The following is a 25675-nucleotide window of genomic DNA, read 5'->3' as shown; positions in this document are numbered from 1 at the left end:
AGAAATACCACACATTTTACTTTGCAACATTCACGCATAATACCAAATCAAATTTTCTCTAGCAGATGATGCCTCTTCTCTTTCAGTGATGGAAATTAAAAGCAATGGCACATTACATTCACCACCAAAAACATCGCTTCAACTATGACTCTCAAAACATAAAATGTCTGGACACAAAAGCTTTCATACACAGAAATCCCCCCCCCCCCCCCCCCCTCCTCATACCAGCTCATATCTTTCCATAATATAGGTCTAATTTGCATCCCAAGCACCTTGTGCTGGTATTAAAGTTTGGTACAGCTAAAAGCATGTATTCAAATTTATCTCGCTCATAAAGTAAACAACTGTTGATACAATGAGACCACTCAAACTGCAGTTTCCACACTCAATTCACGTTGGCTTTCAAAATGAAATACAATGATAGAAGTTTCATTAAAAACACACCTTAGATTTTAAAACAGAAATTGTTGAATTTAAGTTTTCACTGCAATATAGATGGATACCATACTATGCAAATAAAACAAGGTGAGGATGTTTTTATTAGCAGTAAAGAATTTCCTCCTAACCTACAACTACATTCTCATTACATTATCCATCACATTACATTTCTGTTGTGTTGCAATGCCCTTAACATAACATAACATGACATATAGTGATAGACTATAAGATATGACTGAATACACAATTGCACAGCCACTTGGATTTGTGCCACCATAAAACTACTTTCCATATCTGAATTAGTTTAAATATCAGTGTGTTGTGGGTAGGTCACATTTTGCAGCCCAGGTCAACTATGGTGTTGCTAATAAATACCATAAAAAAATCCCCCTCCAAAGTTAGAGGGGTATAAACGAGTTTGTTGTAATAGAATACAGAACTCAGAAAGGATAATCTCTGACTGTCCCTCAGAACATGATTACACACACAACCTTCCCCCGAGTATTTTGATAGGTCCTCAGAATTACATGTACTTGTTAGTGTTTTTTGTCAATTTTCTTTGCAAGTGTGGGTCTACATTTATGAAGCATATTTGCATGTGTTTGAAAGCTCAAAATTCACTACAATTTAAACCATTTGATCTGCCTGCATATTACACATTACTCCATAAATGTAAAAGTATGGCGGTATAGCTCCCATATACGGGTATTCACTCTGTGAAAGACCTGAATTCACTTTACAAAGAGTTAAACTCACAGAGAAAATTTAATTTGACAGAGCTAAAATCACACAGTTATTTTACTCCAAAATGAGCAGCACTTAATCACACTCCAAAACAGGCAAGACTTCTGCTCCTTTACATTTAAAGTGGAGGCGATGGAAGAATGTCTGTATTTCAAAGATGTAGCATGACGCAAGCATGTATGCTCTAACTTGTGATGTACGTGCCATGAGTGGAGTGAAGTTTACTGAATTGTTCAAATTTTATGCATACTTTATGATAGATAACAAAGCTTGTTGATAACAACCACAATGTATGCCCCCTAACTTGCCCGGCTTAGCAACGACTAATTTCATGCAAACTGGATTCAAAGTATTGAAATGCATAGAATATGTACAGATGAATGGAAAAGATCATTACTAGGTCCCCAGAAGGAACAATTTATATATATTTCTTTTAATTCAAATGGTAGCATTATAATGGTCTACAGGGTAATGGTCAATGGGAATTTCATAATCTACCAGTATTCAGATTTCATGCATAACCTGAACTATTCTCTTCTTCTTTTTGAGATATAGAACAGGTGCAGGAATTTCATAGACAGTTGAATCACCTGAAACAAGCATTCATAGATTTGATTACATCCCAAAACACCCTGATAAGAGTCTTTGCTGTGTGAAATACCAACACTTTAATACATTATTCTCCTGCAGTAAAGTCACTTCGGTTATGAGCACAAATCACAACTGGATGATTCTTGGTGTTAATAAGGGAAATTTACAGACAATGTCGAGCACTGAATACAGGCAAATAATTGAGAGATGCAGTCAAATGGCGTGAAACATAGAACAGATGGATGATAAAACGAGTGGGCACTGGCAAAAAGATGTGGTTGGAAATTATTAAAGTAAAAAAAAAAAAAAAAAAAACGTGCACTCCCATGCTAAACCGGAGGCAATCTCATCAAGTCACAAACTATTAAACAAGATACTAAAAACATGGAAAATGAAAATAAAAAATTGACAAATCAAAATGATGAATCAAATGGCTTGGTGACAATCAACAAGCAGATGAAACAGGCTTGCATGGACTGGAGTTTCATAACGGCATTCTCAAATTAATGCATGATTGTGGCCATGTTTAGTGAGATTACAGATTAATGTTACGGCAACAGGGGTGAAATGCATTGATAGAACAATAAAGACAGGTCTTTGACGGGGGGCGTATGGTATGGGGTGAAGTCTTGAAAAGTGTCAGTGATGGTGAGAAATTAGAGGGGATATCAAATACAGTTCGACCTCGATTATCTGGCCTCCTTTTATCTGGAAATCTCTATCATCCGAGTGCATTCACGCAGTGAAGGACTTTTCTTTTTCATCCAAAAATACAGAAAAAACAGTGACTTTAAACTCAAATAAAATTTCTACAAATCTCACACAATTTTACCTACAATATTCCCGACAGAACTAACATAAATTCACACCACATTATCATCGTAAAAGTAAGCAGTCAGCACCACCATTGCAAGGTACGCTACCTGCCTAGCTGCCAGTGCACTGGGACGGCAGCTTGGACGGCAGCTATATACATTAACATTGTGTCTCCCATATCCGGCCAATTCGCTTATCCGGATGAGCGCCGGTCCCGACATGGCCGGATGATCGAGATCGAACTGTATACTGAATTGGAACAGATGAGAAAGTTTCTCTAATTCTTCACTCCTTTTCACACCTACTGTAAAAGTGGATATTTTCGTGGGATTAATTTTTCGTGTTCATCCGGGTAAGATAAGTTTCGCATGTTTTTAATTCCATGGAATCAACACATCAACTACTTGAATACAATATGGCAAGCAAAAATATTCGCGTGCTTTCATTTTCGCGCTAGTTTCTGGTTGTGCGAAAATTTCAACATCACGAAAATTTCTACTTTTACAGTATTTCTCTTGATCTATCTGTGAGAGACAAGTTGACACATGTGCACTTTGTGGTTGTCTCTGAAACAAGTTTTGAACCTCATCTTTTTCTCTCTCTTTCTATCTCTTCTTTTGTCTCTTTATCTTTCTACATCACTCTGTTTTTCTGTCTATTCTCATGGTCAGGCATTCGTCACTTCCGGTATAGCTGGAATGAAAACAAACAGCTCACTTGTACAGTACATGTATGGAGCTGGAGTGTGAATCGGTGTGAATGTTGTGCATGCACAAGCATACAGTGTACGAATATATGTGGTAATGGTGATACAGGCAACACGGCATCGGCGTTCAAAATCCTCAATTGACCATTCTTTTACTTATTATTTATCAATGATATTTCTTGTGGCTATCAGAAATGTTAAGGTGGACCATATTTGACAGTTTCATGGAACTTAAAAGCCAATTATGGAAGAAAAGTAGATAATTTCACCTCAAAAATACATCATGTTTTCACTGCAGCCACTGCTAAATACCTGGATGTCCGACCATGAGAATTTCTCTCCCCTTTTCTTGTTGGCATACCTTATGGATACACTCTCAAAACACATACAACAGACCACACAGTCTCATCTGAACAAGCTGTATATTGACGAAATGGGAAAGTTGGCACAAGGTGTATACAGTAGTCTGTGTGGATCGAAATGATGTTTGAGACGTATTTCAATAGAATATAGGTAATATTACACTTCATTAATTTTGTAGAATTCCAGCATTGAGCTGTTTGTACTTCAGTGGCTATAAACTAGCTCTGTTGTTGTTCTGTTCTCATGCACATTTGATTTGTTCCACTCTTTTTTTCTTTTCTTTTTTTTGCCTTAAACATACATTTCATTGTGATTGTGTCTTGAGAAATTCTAGCTTTCCATGTGGCTCTTTAAACACTGCTCAACTACATACTATCAACAGAAGCAATAACTGTTGAGTGTTTAATATATTTGGGGCACCTAACTGATTTTATTACTGCACTGGAGATAACTGAAAATTAATAAATCCATCATTTGATTTTTTGGCTTTATGTGATTTGAATTATGGCTGTAGCAGAAAGAGGACTACCTCTTGACATTTTGGAAATAATATGTCTAATCCTCCATCTTCTTATCTCTTTTTTTAAACAATTCTTTCCCTCGCTCAATCTTTTTATTTAAAATAATGTCACTGTCATGATACCCTTGGTTTGATTTCTTTTGAAAGTTTGCATTGTTACATTTGCAAAGAACCATCATGATAGCATTTTCTGGACTAGGTGAAGATAAAAAACGTATCATAAAAAAAGATGCAAAATAATGTGAACCTTGGATCACTTTCTATTTGCACTTTAAGATTGAAAAGTGTGACATATCAGTCAAGATTTCAATACTGTGCTGATTTAACTCAAAAGTAGATCTTTTTTATCACTACAATTGACAAAAAAAATCAACAATGAAATGAAGCAGGCAGACACTGAATTTAATATGCAAGCATGGTGCCATACAACATTCCACAGGCAAGAGCCAGATGGTGGACATTTGGTTGAATCAAGACACGACAAGCCTACAAATAAATAATAATGAAAATGCAGACTCAATCTCAATACCCAGAGTGCATAAGAACAGCATGCAGCAGTCAGTAACAATTATCATCTTTCCCCCCTCTTTTAATTTTTGGGGTGGGGGTCATCTTTTTCAATCTCTTTCAAAAAAATTTTCAGAGAGACTTTTTTGTTTTTGTTTTTGTTTTTCGGGGGGGGGGGGGGGGGGGGGGGGAGGGGGGGCAAATTTTGTTTGTTGGTAAAGCCAGAAAATGGTACCAGCATATCAGATATCAGTGCAGAGGAGCATTAACAGCGTAAAATCAAGAATTTGGCAAAATGTGCACATTTGATTTTCCTCTCAATGATCTTCCATGACAAACTCAAACAAAAACCAACATTCCGTAGTCTAACAAACCTTGGACAAACTGCTACAGAATACAAAAGTAGGATGCAAAGAGAAGACACATAATATAGTACAGGAAAGAGAGAAGTAGAGGAAATATATATATATATGTGTGAGAGCAAATATGAATATAAATATATATATGTTTAAACAGATGTTGCAAACAAGAATGAAAATGGACCAAGATGCACTTCTCTTTGAGGTTACTCTTGACCATTATATTTTCTCGTTACCACGCAGGCAAATGAAAACGGGAGGCAAGGGTTTTCAAAAAAAAATGAAAGTGAGAGGAATACCTCCAGGATGGATTTGATATGTTCCTGTTTGTTATCACCAACATAATGAGGAGAAATTTGAAATGGAAAGAAAGGGAAAGGATGAAAGAGAGCATCACATGGCGAATGGTTGAGGTGTAAAAAAAAGTCATTAACAAAATAAATGAGTGAGACTAAAAAACCAAGTAAGAAACTTGAACCATTGACATACTCGGCAGCCAAACTTTCAGATGCATCTCCAAAGCTTCATTCCACCAATAAGACGGCATCTGTGATTTCTGAATCTACTTGAACAACACTTCAATGGTATGGAGAAAATACTGACTACTGTAAGATATATAGAAGGAATGGCAAAAAAATAACTCAAGACATGCTAAACCCAAACAAAAATTTGAATTCCTCGTACATCTTGATTTCAGCGGGATGTGGGCAATGAGATATTCTAATAAAGAATATTCTGTATGCACTTTCATATTTCCATGGTGTCCACAGCTTAAACGTAGACAAGTATGTCCACGCACTTGTTCTGCTTGACTTACCATGTTCAACTCACCACCAGCAGAACCAACATAAACAGCCATGGATGACAACATTCTAGAATATCTAACCAAAGCGAAGTCATTTACTTCATTCACTCTGGTACTTGGCCAAGTGCTAGTTTCAGCTTTCCAGATTTTTTTTTTTTTTTAATGAAAGGGAAGCACTTTAATTGCAATACAAAAAGGAAGGAATGAGAACAATTGTGAGCTATTGATCATGATGCTTCGACTTCAAAAAATGTTAAATATTAATAAATGATGATTGTATGTATAAAGTGAATATGTGCCTGGCTTTGAATACCAAAATGAATTTCAAGGAAACCCATGAAAATGATGATTATGAAATGTTATGACAAATCAATACAATCAACACCGTGGCACTTCACCAGACTACCATAATGAATGACACCCATTAAGATTTAATACTGAACTGTTTACGTGTATACCAACAATATACCATTTATGAAAAATGTGATGTAAAAATGCATCTGTGATTTTACACACAATAACACATATGAAGTAAGTTGCTGCAATGACAGCTTTGTTTACATTATAGGGTCCCTATAAAAGAACTTGCTTTTCCTGGGGTAAACTGTTAAGGCTACAGTGTAAGTCTTTGCAAATGTTTGCATTCGATCTTATGGTACAATCACACAACAGTGTATGCTCAACATCAACACTATATGCTAGGATGTGTAAATATTGTACACAAACATCAAATGTTAGATATTCAACAAGCCACTACATTATGTGCAATTCTATTAGTACGATTTTTGTGAACTTTGATTTGACATGGAAAGTGACAATATACAAGCTCCAGAGTTTCGTTCAGATGTAATATATTACTATTATAATTCATAATTATATACTGTCTGATTTCTCCAGAAGGCAAAGAAAAAAAAGGAGGGTTTTATTAGCAAGAATTGACACCACTGTCAAGTTAATATGGAGTCTACTAATAAATCAGACTTGGACGGACATGATAATAGCATATTCACATTTAGTAAGACACTCTTTATCTGAAGTATAGAAGTATGATCAAACAGAGAGTTAATATAGCTGTAAAATAATATAATTCATAATATACTATATGATTTCTCCAGAGGCAAAGAAAAAGAGAGGGCTTTTAGCATGAATGGAAACCACTTTCACTTTAAAAGGGAGTCTCCTGACTTTTATCTAATCCATGGTGATAAAGTTTAGAAATATGATAATAAAGAGAGTAGGTCACACACAGCAGAGTATGGAAGGTCATGTCCAAAGCTGCTGGCATTCTCATTGCAGTTAAGCAGGCCACAGAAGGGATAAAAGAAATCAAAAGACTTTATTGTACAAGTTGTTCTCTCTTCAACCGGTCAAAGGTCATGTAAATGGCCCGACATCCAGGAATCAAATACAGAAGACACTATTAACACTGGTCAGTTTAGTGGTTAAATTTGACTACATATCTCTTTCCTCCATGAAGAGCTGTCCCAATTTTTAAGGGCACAGAATGGGGGACAATTTCAGAAAAAAAAAATCCTCACTGCTACATCTTTCAACACTGTGCATGTAAAATTTGTCAAATATCTCATTTACCTGTTATTCAAAGCCTTCTTCAGAAAGATATTAATTACTTTTTGAAAGGTTTGATTAGAAAATATATAATTTCAATGGAAAAATTCATTCCAGAGTCAAAACAAATCATAACAATGAAAGCATCATTATGATATCAGACTTAAAATAAACTGCATTTTAAGGTCAGAAACTTTCCTATCACTATGTGGGAGTGTAACCGGGGACTCAGATTGGGTGATGTTCATCATGGCCCGACAAGTTCCCTACATGCTCAGCACTCATAAATCTTCACCTCAACTTCCTCTTGTGATGTAAATTCAAGGAGAATATATCCTTCTATCAAACTGATCCCTCAAGTTGTGACAACTTGGCAAATTATGACTCTGTGAAAGTGTGGGGAGTGAAGTTGCAGAATTAATAACTAAATAAGTGTATTTTATGTTTATATGATTGTGTTGAAAAACAACAAGAAACACTATAATGATAATAACTCACAGTTGTTGCTGTTGTTGTTGTTGTTGATGTTGTTGTGGTTCTTATTCTTATTCTGAATGAGAAGTAATTCCAACAAAGAGTGGAATTTGCCTTCATGGAGTCTGGTCAATATAGAATTTTGAATTACAAAGAATCACAAAAGAGTCTGTTCTAATTGTGGGATATAATTGCGTTCACTGTTGGCAGTCAAACTTCATTAATTCCATTACCAGAAGCCTTGATTCCTTGTGTGATTACAATTTGCAGCATTTCTGGACAATAATATGTTCTTCACAAAATTGATCAGTTTGTCAAAAATGATCAAAAGGAATTAGTGTTTTCAGTTTATATAATGCCACAAGGGTGTGGGGCAACTTGTCACATGTTATCCAGTGTACAAAAGTTTTGTGTTAGTTCACAGATTTTGCTTACAATTAACAGGTATCACTCACTGTAGCAACTTGTACACAGAAAAAAAAAATAATACAAGCATCCAGTGGCACGTCTCACATTATCAACATAGAGTTTTAATCCATTGAAGACTAGTCCCCAGTATACTTGGGCGGGTGTCTATGGGAAATGTGTGTTATAGCAAAATCATCCCGTCCTTGATGGGTTAATCAAAACCTCTTTTTGTCTGCACTCTTTGAAAGTGACAAAAATTACTGGATGCCTTTGGGTACAAAGTCACATTTGTGGACACTTTTGACTAGATAAACCTTTCTTAAAACTGCAATGATATTTGTTTGAAGATTTGATTGTTTTGACTGTAACAACTAGATGCATGATCAGTTTCTCTTAGCTGACATGTAATTGCATGACAGCAATGCTGTGGTGTCCACAATTTGAGGTATGAAGTGTAATCTATAGTTCCATGATGAGCGCGATCATGCAATCACCGGTGCCTATAACTAGAACCCTACAGATGCTTCTGCACCCTATAGTTTGAATAGGATATACAATTGTAAAAATTGCTCAGAATGATGATGTTTAACATGTAACCTCTCATGCTTTTCATCTCAATGTTTCATTCAAGTTGGTAATGAACAGGTACATTTGTAATCCCTTTGATTTGAATTCTACCCCTGGCTACAAACGCATCATGGTCTGTCTTCATATGATCATGCCATGCACACACTCAAGAGTTACCTAAAGTGATATTTTTACTTGTACAGTACTTCAAATCATGTCATCACATGCTTACAGTGAGTTCAAACAACAACGCTCTCTGTTGCAGAATGGCTTCGTCATGACAGTTTGTGCCATTTGCCACTAGCATGTACACCTCAATCTTCTTTTTGCAGTCTCACGAGCGACAGAATGAGAATGAATAGATGGCTTAATCTCTTTGAGATTAAGGAGGAAAAGAAGTGAATATTAGGTCCATTGCACACACACACAACACTTAAAAACAGAAAAAGACACACACACACGCACACACACACATACAAACTATTCAAAGAAGAATCCACAAGTGAGAATGCACACGTCTTCGAATACTGTTTTCAGACAATATTGTGTTACCAGTTAGCGACAAGTGTTAGTAGACTAGAGCGAGTTGGAGCTAGCTAAGTTGCCTCAGTCTTGCTGTGGCTCTCTACGTCTAGCCACTCTCTGTCAATGACAACATCTCATCACATAGGTTAGCATTGAAAAAAAAAACAATCACAGCATGCTGTTAGAAAAGTCACAATCATTTACAATTGTTAGTCCAGCATGGTATGATACACTATATTCAGACAAAAATTACAGCTGCAAATAACTCCAGCATTTAACAGAGCAATGACAATTAAATCTGTTACAATTCTAATATAGGGCCCTATCTACCTCAAGGTATCTAATTTAATTCATTCACAGAACTGAGAATATGCACAGCCAGTCATGTTTCAAATCCCTCATCTTCCATGGACAAAACACTAAAGTCTAATTCTGAAATATTTTTACAAAGTGCCAGTTCATATTAGCCGACTCGTGCCTTGTGTTGAACAATGACATTTCACAATTTCCGGATATTTGACTGTCAGAAGAAAATGAAAACATGTCATTGACAAAAATACTTCCCTAATCTCTTGCATTTTCCTCCCAAATATCCCAATGGTTGTTTGATTTTAAGCCTTTCCAAAAATCTGGAGCAAATTACCTCATCTTGCCTTCTCTCAGGATTTTGCCTCGAGCCAGCGACCTGCCTATCTTGGCAAATCTTAATACCATCTGTTTGTGGGTATGTTAAGCGGTGCGACTATCCACATCTAGAGCAACAAGAAAAAATATATCATTGGTTCATGTACATACCTCTGCCTTGAGTCTTGGATGGAGCAGAATATACCCGTTGCTGTTGATACCAAACACGTAGGCCTGGGGCCCAATCTACACACCACGTCCAGAAACACAAGAATTAGAATGATAGTTGAAGTCTTTTATCACAGAAAAATATGCGTTCTGTTGTCAAAGGTGATTAAATTATTCAAATCAGACTACTTAATTGTCAGAGCGAAATGTTGTGGATTAATGTAGAACAAAGAGAAATTTTATCTGTTTTTAGCTACTACACAGTATATATCACATGTAGATTCAAGGTGACCATTAAAAAGAATGTTCCTGCCTTATCTTGATATATATAATATATATTTTTTTTTTTTTTTTTGGGGGGGGGTCCATTTATGATCAGGACTGTCTGGAGTAGATGTAAAACAGGGCATTAGGCAGGGCTGATAAACAGATAATAATTCAATGGTATCCTGGTGGAAAAAAGAGTATCCATTGACCACTCTGTGATTATCACATGGAATTCACAAGCATGTCTCAAATGTGAAAACATTAAAGGACAAGTTCACCTTCATAAACATAAGGATTGAGAGAATGAAGCTATATTAGTAGAACGCATCAGTGAAAGTTTGAGGAAAAATTGGACAATCAATGCAAAAAGTTATGAATTTTTAGAATTTTTGTGTTGGAATCGCTGGAGGAGGAGACTACTACAGCTTGTGAGTAATTATGCGTACAACAGTATAAAGAAAATGTAAAGAAAATTCAACATATTTTCACTTTTTTCGCATAATAAAAGAGCACTTGACTTGTCTCTTTCTAAAGGCAGGGGGAATAATATTACCCATAACATATGTCGGTAACGAGTCAAGGGAATGTGTACTTTTTTTCAAAAGATGAAATTTTGTGAAATTCTCTTTATATTTTCCTTATATTGTTGTACGCATGTGACATCTAAGTTATTCATACACTGCAGTAGTCTTCTCATCCAGCGGTTACTGCACAAAAACTTCTAAAATTCATAACTTTTGAACGGATTGTCCGATTTTCCTCAAACTTTCAATGATGTGTTTATACTAATATTTCTCTCAATCCTTATGTTTATGAAGGTGAACTTGTCCTTTAAGAACACAAAAACATCCTTACTCATTTCAATCCACTTGACATTTGCAACAAATCACAGTGAATGGCAATTGAACAAACAAACATGTAGATACCACTGGGTATTAAATAAACAGGCTTAAATAGGGTTGTCTTTAGGTTGTGGTTCTTGTCTCTGTGTATTTTGATGGATAAATGATCCCTAATATTATCTCATTTCATTATTTTTGCTGCAAAGATTATGAAGACAAAACAAGATGTGTCACTTCCAAATTTGCCACCCTAATTTCACAGTACTTGTATCATTGTAACATTGCCAGTATTGTGTGGTGGTCTGTCTGTGAACATTGTGTGGTTGTCTGTCTATGAACATTGTGTGGTTATGTGTTTAAGAACATTGTGTGTCAATGTGTAAGTATGTGAACATCATGTGTGCGTGTGCGTGTGTGTGCCTGTGTGCCTGTGTGAAAATCATACAATTATGTGACGGTATTTTGCGTAACTGAGCCCGTCCATGGTTGTGTTACTGCAGTAAACATGACATACTGATAAGACAAAGGGGGTACACACACCATTTCAAAGAGCAGCAATGCAAAAACAGTAAATAAGTTCAGATGCAATATTATGTAAACAACATATTTCATAACTTGCACATACAATGTGATGTAAATGCTACAATCCTGAGTGTATAAAGTCATATGTTTGAGAACCAAAAAAGTATTAACACCTGTAACTCCATACCTTTCAATGTCCTCCTATACCTTTCAATATTTCATTACTGTTCAACACAAATACACACCAAAAGTTTAAATATATGAAGAGATTCCAACCTGTGTACAATGTTTGTATATCACGTATAACTGGATCTTATTAAATACATAATATACATGTTAGTTGCAGTCAGAGGAAAACCAAGAGGATTTTATGCTGCTATATATAGTAGAAAACCAGGCATAAGAATAACCTTGAGGTGTGAGTCAAGAAAACACTTTCAATTATTGTAAATAGCAGAGAAGTTTTTTTCTAAAAGAAATCAAGATAGAAATACACAATGTCTAGAAAACAAATTGTAGACAAGAATCTATCAACTTTTTTCACAGCAATTTTAGTGTTAGTATTGAGTTGCTATTGAACCAGTTTCCCTAAATTAGCATTTCCAACACCCTAAGATACAATGTATTCCTGACCAGAAGCAAAAGAAATGCACACACACACACACGACACACACACACACACACACACACACATACGTACACACATTTACATAATAAAGGTTTGAGCTTTAATCATAGAATATTTGACTAATAAAATATAATAATAATTTCAATTTGCAAGATGTTAACATAAGGACAACATAAATTCCATGATGTCAATCAAATTAATATCTTCAACGTAAAAGTGGTCTTCCATCAAAATACCTATGAGGAATTACCAGGCAAGAGTTTTTTTTTCTTTACTTCATGTCAAAGACTGAAAGATGCTCTGTGTGTATATCTTCCCCAAATAGGAAGCTTTTATTCTACTGAATTCATAGACAGAAATATCTAAATGCTATAGGAGAGTTGCTACTGTAAAAAGAAATGGCTTTGAAGCTTAAGGGTCTATTGAAGTCTATACTCCATCACGTCTTATAATGAGTGGGACCAAACAGGTCTCCCGAACTGTTGTATATACGATAGGAGAGGACAGCCTATCACTGTTTTTAATTTCACATTATGTACAATGGAATATCCACTATCAAAATGACTCAAAATCTCAAAATCGACAGTTTGACCGAAAATCGGGTTATACGACGGTTCGGCATGACTGCCGACAATATGATGAGCATTCACTTTATGGTGAATTTCAAAGTATCAAATTCAAATGCAGTTACTGACTGGTTTTATAAGTTTTTGTACAGTTTTCATAAACACATCATATGCCTCATGCACAGAAAATGGAAATAAATATAGTTTATAAAAATAAGCATATTTATTCAACCTTACAAACTTTAATTCACAGTCAAAGCAGAGAAGCATGACTTTAAAGTTTTAATGAATTTCCTTTACAAAAAGTGCACTAAAACGTACTGTTAAGTGCAATTTGAAACTTCTTTATAACAGAGCCAGAGACCATCGGTAGACAGAGGGTATAGAGTATGGTGAAGATGTAATGCATTTTTCTGTTGTCCTCTAAATTTCATGCATGTATTTGGACAAGTGAAATACGGTGTTTAACTGTTTCAAGCATGATCAGATCAACTAACTGATAACATTTTGTAGATGTAGATTGTATATTAGGTCTAAATAGTATTGCTGGAACTTCTTTGGTCACACTTTAAGTTTATGTACCTGGGGATATGACAATGCTGTCTTACGATAATTAGTTGTCACCCACACAACAAACTGCTAATGAAAGTTGCACTGAAAGATGGAAGGTTGAAGTTACAAAATAGATGCAAGTGCATGGCTGCTAGTATTTCCCTCATTAGTTGAGGGATGCTCCCAAGGGCAGTAAAGGGAGTTAATTGTGTGTTACATGCTTCTCAATTGGCAAAAATGATTGAAATTTCCAAATCAGGGAGACTTTTGCAATGTTTTTTCAGTACATGATGAAATATTTACTAGGCTTTTAGGGAGACGGGAATCTCAGGGCCCTGCTGCATAAATGTTAATACCAGATCAAACATAAATCAGTGAATCAAGCATAAGTCTTTGAGTACTCAACTCTAATTGGCTGATACCTGACTTGTGCTTGATTTCCTAGCTGACTTATGTCTGATTGCATCTTTTTATGCTACAGGGCCCTGATATTGCAATATGGTATTGCAAGCATGAGAATAACATACTCCTTGGCCAGATTACTACAAAAAGGCATTTTTTGAACAGTTTCCACTGTTCTCATACACCAATGAAATGCACACCCTCAAGCAAACACACATTAGATGATACTAGTGATACTGTATGGAAAAATGTAAGTAACACTTAAGTCCTGAATATGTGCCAACCAATTAGAATATAGTGCTCAAGATATCTTGGTCTGAGTTAGACATAAGAGCAGAAAGATAGAGTTTAGAGAAGAAAATCCATTCCAAAATTTTATCAATTTCAGAAGAAAGAAAGAAGAAATCCCTGCAGAACAGTGCAAAAATGATCAAACTCGGATAAGAAATGGGAAGTAATGACACTCTGAATTTCAAAATTTTTCGCAAAATACTTTTTGACCGTCGTTATGATATTCAAATTAGCAAGTTGACGCTGTCATGCTCTTACTTTCTCAGTCATTTCATAACAGATACAACAACACAGAATCTTATATTTCAGCTGTATGAATATAAAACTTGCCTGCCTTAAAACCACTCAAAATAAAAAAGAACACAAAATAATATCTTGACATATTTTGGTATGGGAATATGAGTTACCTGTATTAGCTAAAAAATAACAATTTTCTGAATTTCATATACAGCATAGTAAATTACATGAAAAAATGTGAGGGCATGACATCATCATCTCACCTATTTGAATATTCATAAGAACTGGTGTAGAGATATTTTCCGAAAAAAAAAAGCTGAAATTCAAAAATGTCATATGTTCCTTATTTCTTATCCGATTTTTGTCATTTTTTGGAATGTTCTTTAGAGATTTTTCTTTCTCTCTCTCTCTCTTTCTTTTGGAGTTTATTTATTTTGGGGTGGATTTCCTCTTTAACATGAAAAACAGGCAATTCCTATTTCCCATAAAACTCTAGAGAGGACATGAAATAACTTCGTAAAAAAAAAACGACAGGTTTGTATTAAAAGACAGGGTCACTCTGGGCATTCTGTTGAATTAAATCAATGTCATCTGGCAATAAATGGTGAGAATATGTGAATTTTGGCATACAAAAATAAGAGGCATTTGTGATATAGCTAACTGCACATAATATCTATCTAGCCATTACCTCAGTATTTCTAATTCCATGATTAAAATTTCATCATCCTCTTGTTTGCATTCATCAGATGAAGAAGTATTAAGATTGTAAAAAAAATCTGTGGGTCTGCACTGCTTGCACTCAAGTACTCTTTTATTTGATGCATTCCATTCCAAAATATACAAAAAATATATCCAGTTAATGCAATGAAAACAACTCTAATATTTGTATCGGCAAACAATATCAAATATCTAAGCAAGTCATTATGAATGGCTAAAAAATGTGCCAGATACTGCAATTTCATGTCTGCATGTCTTCCTAGTGCTAAGGATCAAATAGTTTCGACTCATGCTTTTTCAGAGTGTAAAATTCATGTACCTGCAGTTGAAAATATAGAATATCAGAATCATATCAATACAGACTTGGTGATTTCATGCAACATAATGTGTGGAATTTTAGTGTACAAATAAAAATTGCATAATTGCAGTTGGTGCTTTTGCTGCATAAGAATAAAGGCCCCGTCACACTACAGCGAATGCCCAACGAATGCCAAGCGAATGCCCAACGAATTCGAAAATGTGAAGACAGTTTGCATCCGTTGCTAATACTAAATTACTTCGTAAAATGTTTGACGTTCTTTGTATTCATTAGCTATTCATAGGGATTTGCAGAGATACGCCGGAGATTTTGGACATGTTTAAAAAAAAAAATCGGCTCCAGCGTATCTCTGCGAATCCCCACGAATAGCTAATGATTACAAAGAACGCCAAGCATGTTACAAACTATTCTAGTATTACCAACGGATGTGAACATATCTTCAAATTTTCAAATTTGTTGGACATTCGTTGGGCATTCATTGGGCATTTGCTGTTGTGTGACGGGGCCTTTAAAAGCATGTACGATGGAAATGGGACTGTTTTTTTCCACTTCCATAACTGATATAATAATGCATGACAAAAATTAGGGGAACAATTAACCAAGAAGCATACTTCTCACTTTCATTACAATCGGTACAATGATGGGATAAAAAAGAACAAAAAACTCACAAAAACAAAAACAAAAAAATATAAAAATGTGCTAGAGTTGAAAAAAAAAAATTATCCCGTAATGATCAACACAGGGAAGAACATCAAATTAAAGTCCCTGATGTATCACAATGCTGTTTCAATACTCGGAAAAGAAGTGATAATCGTGTTTCCAAATAATAGCATGAAATAATTCGAACAAAAACACATCATTTCAGCCATTTCAAAATGCCTAACCTGATTATCTATCACAGGAATAGGCCTAGCTGAAGATTCACTCTGTGACACAATAACTCAGATGTATTAAGAGTTTGCTCAATACGCATGTCGAAAAGATCCTGTCAAATCAATATATTGTGGTAGATATAAATGAATAAAGTGAAATATGCATGTGCACATCCTGACAGAAAAAAATAGGAAGATAATCACAGTTGTAAGAAAGTCAATTTGCTTGACTTTTTCTTTCTGCATGTGCTTTACACATGCATTACAATTAATGCAGAGGAGGGATTTTAGTAGTATAAGATCATGATTGTTCAGCCATGCAAACATGTTAACTGTCTAGAAAAGATATTCAGGGGTTAGTGAAGCCATGCACAATTGTTTCGATTAATAATTTACTTTTAGCGGCAATTTAGGGGAAGACAGATATTAATCAAATCAGTGACTTTACAGCTATATACAGTACAGATTCACACTGCAAATTATATACTGCAGAAAAGTATCCGTAGGGAGATATATGCTACATGTATACATGTCAAGGCAGAGGGGAAAAAACAGAAACACACAATTAGAGAGTTGTGATAACAAACAGCAAATAAATTGTCATGCTCGTTAGTGGGTGCCAAAGAAACCGCTGGAAGCATAAGGCTAGGTACAAAACACTTACAGCTTGACTGAATGTAGAGTTAAACGCAGGCTGGAAAAAAAAAGATAGAACCATTCGAGGAATAAACAAGATAAACAAAGAAGGTAATTTCTACTTCCTGTTTCTCGCAAAGCACCTTGAGATGGAAAAGTAAGAAGACTTTAGCTAGCTCTTATTCCTTACAAGCTGTTCCCCTCTCCGCCCCCCCCCCCCCCCCCCAAAAAAAAAAAAAAAATCATCATCATCATCATCAGTAAGTACTGACACTAATTACTCCATTTCATAGAACAGGATGATAAAGATGCATGAAGCTGGTATATCTTATTCTGTCATATTTACAATGTCATACTTACAAAAAAAATCCACCATTCCCAACTTTACCCAAATAAACTTATCTTCTCTTGTGGCTATGAAAAAAAGATATCCAATATGCTTCCCACAAAATTCCATCCCGTTTACTTGCTTGGGTGATGCAGCATTAGGAAAATGTGATTGTAATTTTCCATTAATTACAAGAAAAAAGCATGAAGCTTGTGTAGTGTAAAGACATTCCAAATGAAAGCCATTCGATTTTTTTCATCCCCCCCCCCCCCCACTTCTGGTATAACTCCAAATCCGCACTACTTTCTACATCAAATTACTTAGTATACGAAACGGACACTTTCATTCTTAAAGCATTCTGTCATGATTCTCAGGCCTCACCTACATTACAGCATTATATTTATGATAGAACAAAAGGTACTGAAGTCTTTCTTTCTTAGACCTATTACCAAACTACATATCACTTACAATAGCTGTGAATTTGTGTGAAGCATAAACAGTTCACACGCCACATCCATAACACTGAGCACATTTCTCAAACTATAATATAAAGTGTGATTCCATGCTGTTAGTTAAAAAAAAAAGGAGAAAAAAAGCAGTAACATGCAAGCCACTCCACTGTGTTCAGTTGCGTTGTCAGCATCCGCTATACACAAGGAATTCTTTCCACTCTCTGCTTTCTACAACACTCTTCTGAACAACAAACAGAAGGAAGATCAAGTTCAAACATCAAAAGTTTCAGAGCTGTTGCCAGGAGAGAAAACTTACAGGGAAGATAATTGCACAGCTTACTATCATACATACAGTACTTCATATAAACAAATCTAACAATATCTATTTCTTAGCTTACAGACAACGCATAAATTTTCCACCTTATAATTTTATTGTTGTTCTTTAAATTCCATACGTCTGTGAATGAGAACCTGAAATAATCTTTCTGGGCAATCTACCAAGCATCATACATGTAAACTTGAGAGGTCTGAGTACAATAGCAATTAATCAGCTCAAGACAGATCAAATTATATCCTTGCCCCCCAAATAACTTTAATGCAGGTATGTTTTAAATGTTTAGAATGGTCTTTACCATGGTACCCCCACCAACAGTGGCGAGTCCTCTTTTATTATGGGGTCCAGTGATTTTGTTAACTGATAATTGTCACTTTGGGGGATCTAGCTTCTCTACAAAGGGGAAGGATTGGTCTTCTGGTTCTTTAATAGTTTTCGTTTGCTTTGTTCTCTTTTCTTGGGAGGGGGTTATTCATGTACAGCTTGACACCACATTTGACCATCTAGCAGGTACCGTAGAGAAATTATAAATTAATATACAATCAAGGCATGGAATTTCTTTGAAACTACAAAAACATGATGTAGTGCACCGGTATGTAAGAATGGGAATAATTTCTACTGATAAATGACAGTTTGATTTCTAATATGGTGATCTTGATTAAAATATAACAGCCTTTTTTTTTACTAGACTAACATCATGACTAGCATACAACATGAACAGCAGAAAGAGTTATTTCACAGTCAGTCACTGAGCAAATACTTCAGGTTGTGCAGGATGTGGACTGTCTTCTACCATCTTACTTCAAATACAATTGTTTAAATATTACACAAAAGGTAAAATAGAGTAGGCCTATAATTCAATACAGACAAGAAAGAGTGCAAAAAGATATTATTGTATTCATTCACATTCTATCTTCATTTTGGATCTTTTTGTTATTCTCTATTCTCCAAATCATTCTCTCCCTCTCTTTCTTTCTTTTTTTTATACATAAATAACTACCACATGCATGCACACTCCCACACGCACGCGCATGCATGTACAATCTGAAATGCTATGCTTTGGACCGATGTGGCGCAATCATTGTACATACCTTATTCTTGGGCACTGTGTCAGCCATGTTCTTAGTTGTGATATCCGTGCCGACCACTCCAAGCAACTGCTGACTCTGGAAACGAATGATGTAGATGAATACAGATTATACAAACTACACTCGGCATTGTTATAATGCTGACATACAGTCCTGGCGCCAGTGACAAAATGGCAGCAGAGATGAGTTTGGTGGCAGGAGGTACGCATCAGGTGAATATCAACTTAAAGGAAACCAAAGCCCAATTAATATACATTTCAACTGAGTGAATGCAGTGTATTAGTGGAACACATCAGTAAAAGTTTTGAGAAATTGGGCAATCAATTCAAAAGTTATGTCTGAATTTTTAAAAGTTTGGTGCTGGTATTGCTGGATAAAGAGACTATTACACTTCATGATGTCATTATGGACAACAATTTAAAAGAAAACATAAAGAAATACAATATATTTTCACTTTTCGACTGGCATAATGAAAGATCACTTGACTTACATGTACCTCTTTAAGAAAGCAGGAGGAATAGTATCGTCCTTAACAAATGTCAGTAACAAGTTGATAGATTGTGTACTTTTCATGAAAAATGAAATTTTGTGAAATTCTTCTTTTCCAATTTACTTTACACTGTTGTCCAAAATGATGTCATGAAGTGAAGTAATATGTAGTCTCCTTATCCAGTGATGACAGCACTGAAATTTTAAAAATTCATAACTTTGAATCAATCGTCCAATTTTCCTAAAACATTCTTTGATGTGTTTGACTAATATTGCTGCTTTCACTCAATCCACATTGATATTTGGGCTTTGGTTTCCTTTAATCAAAATTGGATGCCCCAAGTCGTTGAATGGAAGTTCTTCTTTCCAGCTGGGGATGATAACAAGCTTTTAAAGTTGGAGAGTAAAGGCACATGATGTGTTTTAACTCACAATAAAACCAACTTGTTTTTGCATTTCCTTCAATGGTATTTAGCAGCCTAGAAGGGGAAAAATGAGAATATGTCACCTGTTGTATTCACAAGGGTAATATTCTCTGGTGAACCTCAATGCTGATGAAATCCAGTCGATATTTCATTTTTCAATATTGGGTTCACAGGATACAAAGAAAAGAAAGGAGTGACATTATGAATTGAAATGGATGAATTCTTATGAATACGGCGGAAAGCCTCAGATAGGCACTGCTTATAGATGACATGAGAGACAATAAGGTTAGTCACATATCCAATACCATTGGGTTATTTGTTTTATTAAATATGGAATGGATAATGGTAAGTGGTGTAAGAAAAGGAGAAGTCGAAATCAAATGTGCAACCTGCCATGGATTATTTCTTTATTTGCAAAATGGAATGCTAATTAGTAAAACTAACAAAAACAACATGCAAATGAGAGGGGTTGAAAGGAGGAGAGAATCTAAAGGGATGGTATAGTTTTGGTTGAGACCTGGCTTTAGGTTTCTAACCTTTTTGGTGAGATAATGAGAAACCTCTCATGAAATATGAAAGAGCGTGTAATTCCAAAACAAATTCAATGTTTGTTTCATGAAAATTGGTTTTGAAAATGGCTGAGATATCCAAAACCATGTGATACTAATAAAAGGTGGGACCAAACTTTTATAAGGATTGCTTTGTTTTACTTCGTTTTTGGATATCTCTGCCATTTCAAGACCGATATTCATCAAATAAACTTTGAAGTCCTCTTAGAATGGTATGCTCTGTAACATGTCATAAGTGGTTTCTTAGTATCTTGCAAGAAGTTAAAAGCCCAATCTTCATTTTCACTAATACTATACCATCCCTTTAAGAGAGAGAGAGAGAGTTGGTGGCATGATATAAATGGTTGCCATCAATAAAATAAACAGTCAACAATTATGTAAATAAAATACAGTATGAAAAGGAGGGACCGGTGGTCTAATATGTGAAACAGACAATTCTACCAGGAGAATTTGTAGATTGCAAAAGTTAAAGGACTTATGCTATGCAAAAACATGTCGACTTATGTTGATTCTTGATACTCTCCACATCACTAACGAGGCACAATGAATCATCTAAATAAGTGCCATATGTTTTTTTTTCCTTCCATTTTTTCTTCAGTATTGGATACACCCCAACACACACACACACACACACACACACACACACACAAAAACCTTCCACATCCAGATTCTGTCAGTGACATCATCTGTCAATCATTGCTTAAGTACTAATCTATGATTAGCAAAATATATTGGAATGCACTCATTCCCCTAGACTGAGCATGATTTGTATCTTTTTTTAAGTATACACATAACAGCTTGCTATTAAAAAAAAAATGAACATGCGGCCTTCGGAACTTGGATGGAGGTACATGATCCACTCACACCTTGCAGTAAAGTGTGGTGACAATTAACCATAGACTGGTTTTGCTGGATGACTACAGCAATGAATATATGCTGCATGAAATTTGTGCACCTACACAGGACCCATAGGCCTACTTCATATCATATTCATGTAGAATAAAAGGGAGTCATGAAAGAAGTCAATGAACACAAAAAAATGTAAAAAAAATATGTAAAACACTCTTGGGACTTCAATACTTTACATACCACTGCATGTAAAATCAATGGATGATATCAAATGAAAACAAACAAATTTCTAAATGGAGCTCCAAAGATGAAGGTTTTTACATAGGGGTTCTGAATGGGGTAGGGCATATCAACTACAGATAAGGAACTATAAGGTGGGTGGAAGGAAATAAATGTAATGATATGCAGCATATTAACCAAAAACAACCCAAGAAAGTTTGCCATTGGGTCACTTCATCATTTCCAAGGACCACAAGCACTGGATGAACATGCTAGCAGTAGAGGGCAGGGGAACTGAATGCAGCAACAAAACACTTGAATAAGCCAGTTCACAATTTGCTCATCTGCACTTTGTTAAAAATTACCTCTATTTTTTTTCTCAGCTGGTTAAGCACTTCACTCATTTTAGAAGCAGCATACTACATAAGCTTGTACGATGTAAAAAATTATTGAATTCATGTTTAAACAGAGAATGAACTTGGGTATAGACTAGGTGACCAAAATAATCCGTCGATTGACACTTCAACAGGCATCAATTTCAGCGTTTTGTATTGAATGCATCTGCAATCTTTTCTATCAATACTGCCAAATTCCAGGCTTGCTGTCAGGTGGATGTGCAAGCAAGCACCATTTGTAAGGATTACGCAAATAAATGATTTTATCACAATTTATGCTGATCTCGGTGAATTTAAAAAACGAACATGCCTAATTGCACAAATGACCTTTTTCTGCTCATGCGCAAAGTGGAACTGTGAACTGGCCTATCCTAGAACTGCATTCCTTGTTGCCTAGGCGATGGGATATTATGGCAGCCATGGGAGGGAAGCATGCTTCCTCTATTGATAGCATCCCAAATAATGTTGAATGGAGGAGGGGGTGGGAAGAGACATCAACAGTCATGGCACTCCAATCCTGTAGCTTTACTCAAACTCCAATGTACTCTTGTCCTGCTGATCTGGATGGCAGCAGCCCAGCTGTTAAAACTCTCTATTAAAACCTCAGTCTTTAAAGTTCCCGAATCTTGGATCACTGGTATGTGTGCGCACGAAAGAAGAAAGAGTGTGCCACCTGTCAGCTAGTAATTGTGACATAACAGTTCACACCTTTACATCATAATGACTGTGTCTTTGCAGGCACCAACCGCAAACAGGGGCTGGACTTGTCATGTGACAAACTTTGTTAAGTTTCAGTTGCTAACATTCACAATACCCATAGATCGAGAAGATTGGCTGGGGTCTGGGAAATATCCCTAGTATGAGTGGTACGTTTTGCGAGAAGTTTTGCAAGAAGTTTGTGGTCATACTGGCATAATCTCGAGATCTTTAAGATCTCGATCTTTAATTTCACAATCTTTTGCCAGTGTGAATGTGGCTATTATGTGTCCAATGACATTTATTTGCCTCCATCTTATCATAAAGAGGAGACAAGGTATAACTTCTTCTCTTTCAAATACTTCACTAGTTACTTTATTTCAGGCCATGACACATGTAGTATCTTTCTCAGGAACCACAAGTTGAAAGCCTCCGAATCTTATCTACATATCCTTGGGGATCATCCAAACACCAAAAATCTTGCAGAAGCGCTAATCACAAGCACACAACACCTTTGTGATGTATACCTTTGGTATGCTATGCATATGTTCCAGGACCTACAAATGTGTATTTCTCACATGAATGTCATCAATCTTCTCAAAGAAGGGCTTTCTCCATTGCTATCCTCTTATCTATATCTAAATACTTACATTTATATCATCTGATTTTGTCTAAAATATGCCAGATAATTCAAATTCTGAACCTGATCCCCTTTAGCATGATACATTGCTTAGGGGTATACCTGTTGTCTTTTGAGGTCATTGTCTTCTTCCTGTCTTTTTTTTGAGAGTGTGTTTATATCGACTCCCATACTTCATTTTCCTGTAGTATAGCATACAGAATCACTTTTAGGTACAAGCAGACTATTGAAGATCACTCTTACATCTCTGAAACTAGAATAGTATCATCTGTATAGGATTGAGTATCCATCCATACATTTAGTCATACAACTTCCAATCTACAAAAATTGTGAACGACTCTCAGACATGTTTCACTGAAGATGTTCAAACAATTAGGTGGGACAGGAGCGCCATGACTGTTGATGCCTCTGACTGGAGTGGCACCAAATGATGATGATGATGATGACGATGATGACGATGATGATGATGCTGATGATGATGATGATGATGATTATGATGGGGGTGGTGGCGGTGGTGGCGGCGATGATGATAAGGCACAGAAGGGGAGGAATGATTTTGGGGATGGGGGGGGAACTTTAGGGATGGGGGAAGATTTTGGGGATGGGGAGGTACGGGGTCCATACAGGTTACATAATTTTGGTTTAATTATACTACCTTTGCAGTAATGTTATCTGAATCTGGCACCTTTGGATCAAAAGAATTGAAAACAAATGAGACGTAATGAGATACAAAGAGCAGAGAACTTTTCAAATACAAAGCTATTCCAAAAGACACACACACACAAACACACATACAAGAAAAAAAACAAAAAACAAAAGGAGAGACTTATGCCACATTGATGGGTGTGGTGCACGTGAGCAGTGCAGTGCTACAGATTGCAAGATACTGTCCCACTACTAATTAAGTGCACGTGCTTTGTATGTATGTAGGGGAGAGCGGGGTGAGTTGGGACGCGGGTCAAGTGGGACACGTTCTCTGAATCAAAAACTGTTCAACCAATCAGCGATTGGCTAATATCTACAATAAGTCCCTAGCAACCATACATCACATTAAGAAAGCCATGCAGTTCGGCAAATTCTAAGTGTGCATAAATTGCTATTGAAAATTTTCCCCCAAATATGATTTTTTTTTAAAATCAGGTTAATTACCCTGTTGTCTTTGTATTCATGATTTCAAGGGCACAATTGAAGCTGGTGGTGAGCCTTATTGATATGCAACTAATATAACTTGTTTTTGACAAATGCCTGCATGGTGTACTGAGCAGTTGTACATATCTATGTATATGCCATGTGAGGGACAGTTGGGACAACGTGTCCCATTTGTCCCTCATAATAGCATTACATGTAAAACAGTTCAGATTTTCAAACATGTTGTTCAAACTTGTTTTGTTGAAATAAAGATCATTTTAAAGCATGTTTGACTGTTTTCATTACCAATGTTTCATTACGCCTTCAAACTTTGACTTTTCCGACATGTTTATAGGATGTCACACTTTACCCCACTTTACCAACACCGTCCCATTTCTCCCTTGCCGTTGTCCCACTTTACCCACGGGTGGCTCAACTTCTCCCCCAAAATAAGGTTTTTTCTTTTCATTAACTGCAGAAAATTGAGAACAGTGCCACCCCCAGTTTATAGCTCTTTATGTAACCTACCATATGAACCTTCATGCAAGCCCGCAAGGAAATGTAATCATCTCTTTTATAAAAAGATATCAGAAGAAAATCGGCGAACTTGAAATAATGTCCCACTTCTCCCCGCTCTCCCCTACTGATTCCAAATAATCATCACACCAAACATTTACCTACTGTCACACAAGTTATGTCTACAGATTATTTATCTGACCATAAACATTGCAACATTTGGTCATTTGGTAGGGTCAGAATCATACATATATCATCAGAATTCACTTCAATTGAATGCTGTCATAACCAGCGTCCATCGATGTAGGCATAATGTGAGACATTGCCAAGTACAGACAGAGAGAAGAGCTCAAACAACTGAGCACTTTATTTGAGTTCAATGTGAGGGATAAACATTGAGAGATATGGTGTTCAATTTGTATAATGTTTGGGCAGGAAACATTTTGTGTGGCAAAGAGAATGGTGCATTCAAATGAAGAAAAGTGCCTCCTAGGGGTAGGCACCACATTTTACAG

The 25675-nt window shown here is 36.0% G+C and overlaps 1 protein-coding gene across 4 annotated transcripts in view; it reads right to left on the bottom strand.

Moving 5' to 3' along the window:
- LOC139729161 (voltage-dependent calcium channel subunit alpha-2/delta-1-like) overlaps window positions 1-25675 on the bottom strand; it is a 106490-nt gene that overhangs the window by 30565 nt on the left and 50250 nt on the right. The window contains exons 17-21 of one of the 4 annotated variants that reach the window (XM_071640089.1): window positions 24172-24201; window positions 19238-19312; window positions 17061-17090; window positions 10185-10259; window positions 5344-5367 (exon numbers count right to left, since the gene is read on the bottom strand). In XM_071640089.1, the coding sequence (XP_071496190.1) occupies window positions 5344-5367; window positions 10185-10259; window positions 17061-17090; window positions 19238-19312; window positions 24172-24201 (234 nt within the window). The remainder of the gene's footprint in view (window positions 1-5343; window positions 5368-10184; window positions 10260-17060; window positions 17091-19237; window positions 19313-24171; window positions 24202-25675) is intronic. The other 3 variants (XM_071640090.1, XM_071640091.1, XM_071640092.1) reach the window with 3 other exon arrangements.

The sequence above is a fragment of the Diadema antillarum genome, unplaced genomic scaffold (genome assembly GCF_040938485.1).
Source record: "Diadema antillarum isolate AM-2024a unplaced genomic scaffold, OU_Dant_1.0 seq00000221_RagTag, whole genome shotgun sequence".
In the NCBI taxonomy this organism is placed as follows: Eukaryota; Metazoa; Echinodermata; class Echinoidea; order Diadematoida; family Diadematidae; genus Diadema; species Diadema antillarum.
Note: the sequence above shows the minus strand (reverse complement) of the source record. Positions and strands in the feature narration are given on the sequence as shown.